General features: G+C 31.5%; 1 protein-coding gene across 1 annotated transcript in view; it reads right to left on the bottom strand.

Annotated features, from left to right (window-relative positions):
* Nucleotides 1-5,385, bottom strand: part of LOC117123745 (V-type proton ATPase 21 kDa proteolipid subunit-like) — a 9,128-nt gene continuing 3,743 nt past the window's right edge. Inside the window, exons 2-7 of the mRNA XM_033269753.1 lie at nt 5,252-5,300; nt 3,413-3,496; nt 3,025-3,102; nt 2,297-2,421; nt 1,230-1,420; nt 1-554 (exon numbers count right to left, since the gene is read on the bottom strand). Coding sequence (XP_033125644.1) covers nt 519-554; nt 1,230-1,420; nt 2,297-2,421; nt 3,025-3,102; nt 3,413-3,496; nt 5,252-5,300 — 563 coding nt within the window. The 3' untranslated portion in view covers nt 1-518. The remainder of the gene's footprint in view (nt 555-1,229; nt 1,421-2,296; nt 2,422-3,024; nt 3,103-3,412; nt 3,497-5,251; nt 5,301-5,385) is intronic.

Genomic DNA, 5,385 nt, shown 5'->3' with positions numbered 1-5,385 from the left:
CCTCTTACAAATAATTGTTAATTAACGTCAGTAGCACCTGACCTGAGAAATACCATTGTCATAGCACTACTGAACAATGCATTCTGCAGTGGAAATCAACAATAATAATACACACATTTCCTTACGATAACAATTTGTTTTTTGATGGAATGGTAAAACATCTGTTAGCCACCCAAACTGTTTAACTGAGTACTGTAAATTTAAGTTTAAACATCCATATAAATCAAAATCCTATATTCAATAATATTTATAATATTGTATATTTACACAATAGCCCATAATACATGATTTTTACTAACATATCAATGTTTTTCCCTCCGGACCTTGGTTTTAACAATAACCTTGACATGAGGAAAATTGAGAAATAGAAACTCACCAAAACTATTTAAACTTGATTATCTATCAAATACTTGAGCATGTTAATATTTATTATTTGATTATTTATTTACCACAGACAAAACCAATAATTATTTTCTAAAATCCTATATGATTTGTAATAAAATTGCTTCCTGCTTCTTTCATGTAGGTGTTGCCTCAAATCCAAATTTTGTAGTCTATAAAAAAAAGAAAAAGAGAAACACTTCACCTACTGTACACTTAAAGCACTGTCCACATTATAACAATTTCTTTGACAAAAAAAAATGAATGTTCATATATAGTCATGATGTGTCTATATATGGTCATGATGATGTCATCATGACCATATTTAGGCATGTCACATGTTATTGTCAAATATATTTGATAGTCTGGTGAGGGCTTTACATAAGCATTACTACAACTACTACAGTCTCAAAATTTACGGTACACATTGGATATTAAACAAAGTTATTATTGATCAATCATTATCTTATAACAATAACGATACTAAATATGATGCACATACCCAGCTTATGTCTAAGAAAATTTGTCCTAGCTATTGATGATTTTTATCAAGTTAGTGACCCACCAATATATATTAGCAACCCCATAGGTTTTAGAAACAAAATATGGTTTGCTTCAGATGCTGGTCGTCTACGTCTACATGCTTTGATTATTTTGTCTGGATCTTTTGAATCTTCCTGTGTAAGGTCTCTTATAACCTTCATCCACTCTGCCCTCATAACAGTTTTCAAAGTACTTTGAATTAATTTTGTTTTCGCACTCAGCTCTGTAGCTATAATGTATTTATTATACAAATTTTGAAATTCTTTTGTGTTGATATGAAAGATACTGAAATCAATTGTCCTCACCTGCAGAATTCCTATGATAACTCCAAATAGTCCAATAGCACTTCCAAAGATCTCAACAATCAAAACTCGAACAAAGAGTGAAGAGTTCTGCGCATCAGCCAAAGCTGCACCACTTCCCACGATTCCAACACAGATGCCGCAAAACAAGTTAGAAAATCCAACAGTGAGTCCAGCTCCAAACATAGCATAGCCTTAAAAGAAATGAATAACTGTAACTGTGTGTTTTTATAACTGTTTTAAACAATCAAGTCATGAATTTTAGATAGGCCTATTCTCAATTTTGTATATTTTGGGTAATTTATTGTATTCTTAATGTAAAGCGCCTTTGAACATGATTATTCATGAAAAGGGCGCTATAGAAATTTGGTAAATAAATAAATAAATGAATCAATCATAAATACACTGCTTCGTTCTAAGTACCATGCTGTTGTGACTGCAATAACTAATGAATGAAAATATAATCTTAGTATTTATGCATTATTAAAGAATACTTTACTAAATCAAAATTACAGTTAAAACTGAATTGGTGTTTACGAAACAAGTTCTCGTAATCTTGAAAGCTCCGATGAGGGCAGTATAATAGAGGCAATAGAGTGTAGTGACCCTAACGAAGATCTATTAATCAATCAAACAATCAATCAGCAGGGTAATCCTAGAGCTCCCCATCGGAGCTAAAATTTTTTTTAAGTACAATGACAATTAAAATAGGATGAACAGTGTCTAAACACATATGAATGCATATAAGACCTCTGTATCTATACACTAATGAATATAAGACCTCTGTATCTATACACAAATGAATGAATATAAGACCAGTGTATCTATACACCATTAAATGAATATAAGACCAGTGTTATCTATACACTAATGAATTAATATACATCAGTATCTATACTCTAATGAATGAATATAAGACCTCACTATCTATACACAAATGAATGAATATAAGACCAGTGTATCTATACACTAATGAATGAATATACAACCTTAGCATCTAATGAATGAAAATAAGACTTCAGTATCCATAAAATATTAATAAATGAATAAATACAACAGCTCCTGCTCACCTGCAATGTAATTCTTTTTTATATATGCTGGGTCAGTGCTTGAGGTGTCATAAGCTTCAAGTTGATTTGAAACAACTATAGCAATAATGATGCCATAGATTGCAACAGCTTCACAGAAAATGATGCTGGAAAAATATACAACAGATATTTTAGTCCAAGCATTTCTGAGAATCAATCTAATTGTTAGAATTATTGTTTACATAATGAATAACTGTGGGTCCAATACATGTTAAATGAGAAAGGCTACTAATTCTATGTTCTAATAGGAAGTAAATTAAGACTGTTCATTTATTTTTTAAGGCTTTGTCAATTTTAGGCTCAAATTGTTCTAATTTTGCTCTTGTATTGTACACCAATTACTTGAACATAGAAAACCTAAACATAAAATTAGTACATTATTTTCTAAAATATTACATAGTTGCACCTACAGTACAAAAAGTAATATATTTCTCCATGATGACATGACAAAGAGCCTACATTATGCAACTGAGACCATGCACTGTTGTTAAGCATAGGACTTTGATATGTCAAAAAAGGTATATTACAGTGACATCATGCTTTTCAAAGGAGTAGATAATGTAAATTTTAAAAGCCTGCAACTAAATAATAAAGTTTATTCTGATAATATGATGTAGTAAAAAATTCCCCTTAGATCCAAAAATCATTTTTGGGAAGCCTCTTCTAATTTATTCAAAGAATTACACATATAAAAAAGACCATGTAAATACCTAATAAGATTCTTTGTCTTTATACGAGGTGCTTTTACACCTCCACCTACAATACTTGTTCCAGTTGTAAATATGCCCCTGAAATGTAAATAAGAAAATACATCATGAGAATCAAACAGTTGAATACTTTTGCATTAGACCCTTATAATTAGTGAGGTCTGACAAACTATTCAGCGATAAGGTATGTCTGTAAGTTATAGTATCTACTTAGCTGGCTTTTGGTGTCATTTTAAAGCTAAAGACCTATAAGTTAGTAGATCAAAAGTCATAAAGCATTTAAACAGTTTCATTTGTTATTTGATGCATAGAACACATAGTATTAAAGTATCCAACCAAATTTAGATAAGAAATGTCAAAAAAGTCTAAATGTAGACTTTCGTTTACTTACCAGGCAGCTCCCACAACTGAAAATGATATAGACGATGCTATACCCAAGTTAGCCCACATATATGGTGACAGAGATGTCAGAAACCTACACATTAAACAAAAAAGACATATTATAATTGTATATTTATTGTCCTGCATATGCTTGGTCCTCCAAGCTTTGACCTGGACTGGGATGTTTGTTCCATTCTATATTATAATTGAATGCAGAATGATTTAAGAGATTAGCATGGTAACAGATAAAACACATAATATTATCATTTCGATTATGGGAGATTTGATTCAAAATTTAAAAGATCTTAGCTGCTTCATGGTTTACTTTATAAAGCCCTACATTGGCATGCCAAAATATGGTCATGATAACATTACATCAAGACCAAATATACGCACATCATGCCTGTATATGGGCACATCATGCCTGTATATGGGCACATCATGCCTGTATATGGGCATACAGCAGTTTTTTGTCCAATAAATTAAATTTGATGGTCTGGACAGGACATTAAAGCTTGTTAAATACTGAGAGGGATCAAACATGATATGGGATGCAAATGATCTGTTGCATCTTAATGTTTTAAGGTACTATATTAGAAATCATTTTACTCTGCTGATTGCACACTGAAATGGATTATGGGAGATACGATCGCAGGTTAATTGTTTAAGATACTGAAGCTTGTTGAAATTAAACTACATTAGTGATAGAGATCAAACCACAGTACAGAGTTGGCATTTGTTAGATATTAACTTTATTCAATCAACCACTATAATTAACAAAATGTGTACACTGCCAAGTGTGCTGGTAGATAGCAAATATTAAAGGAAGTATAATCATTTCATAATCAGCAACTGGGGAGGATTTACTATATGTTTAGGCTGAGCAGAATCAATAAGGCCAAATTTTAATAAATTACTATCTTGATGTCTTATGTTAGTGCTTTAATTGTACTCTATATTGATGCTGTCTGTTTGAAATGGAATTGCTTTAGGTATTTTAACAAAATATTGTAATGTATATTGATATGGAACTAGTATTTTGTTTTGTGAATTTTTAATGACTTGAAATGTTCTCATTGTAATTTCCATATAGGACAATAAAATTGCAATTGAGGGATAACATTTATAGTATAATAGACATGATATAAACAGAGATGGGGAGGGGTTGGAATCTATATCAGTCAAAAAAGTAGACATACTCACAAATTGAGAAAAGATCTCATGTACTCAAAATTAGAACTAATCACACTTAAAATGATTCCGTTTAAGTAAAAACTGATCTTGCTTTCAGTGTGGTATCGACCACCAAATAGTGAGACAGAATTATTTGAGAGATTTAAAGGTTACTTGAGAATATTGTTTGAAGGTTTAGCATGGCGATGTAATGATATATTAAATGCTTGCGGACCACCACATACACTGTAGACACCTACTGCATGCGATGTACTGCAAGCATTTAATATACTTGAGAATACCAAACATACTGTACTAACAGAAGTTTTTCTTCCCAATTCAAGTATTAACAATGGGAGATATTAACTGTGACCTGCCATTACACCACACTTGTTACACTAATAAATTAACTGGAAAGTACCACCAGGTGCATTCACAGCGAATTCAAATTTTCGGATAGAAAGACCTACCGAACCGATCAGAAAATCCAATCAGTGTGTAAGAATAGGGACGCATGGTGTTCGCAGTCCGAATTTCAGTTTGAATCTGATGTGAAATGCAGCTTTACTTCTATTAAACATCAAATGATTATGACTCATGCATCATATGCAGAAAAGTTCTGGTGGTATTCTACATACTCATAGAGGTGGTCATTCATCATGTGCAACATACTTACCATCCAATGTCAAATCTATAAAGCTGATCAGTTAAAGTATAGTAGAGTACTGTGGAAAAATAAGATTTGCTTTAGTGAAACATTGCTAAATTTTATATATATGTATATAATATTGAAACATTGCTAAATTTCAT

This window comes from Anneissia japonica, unplaced genomic scaffold (assembly GCF_011630105.1).
Source record: "Anneissia japonica isolate Jap-2015-1 unplaced genomic scaffold, ASM1163010v1 scaffold1104_len307771_cov217, whole genome shotgun sequence".
Taxonomy (NCBI): domain Eukaryota; kingdom Metazoa; phylum Echinodermata; class Crinoidea; order Comatulida; family Comatulidae; genus Anneissia; species Anneissia japonica.
Note: the sequence above shows the minus strand (reverse complement) of the source record. Positions and strands in the feature narration are given on the sequence as shown.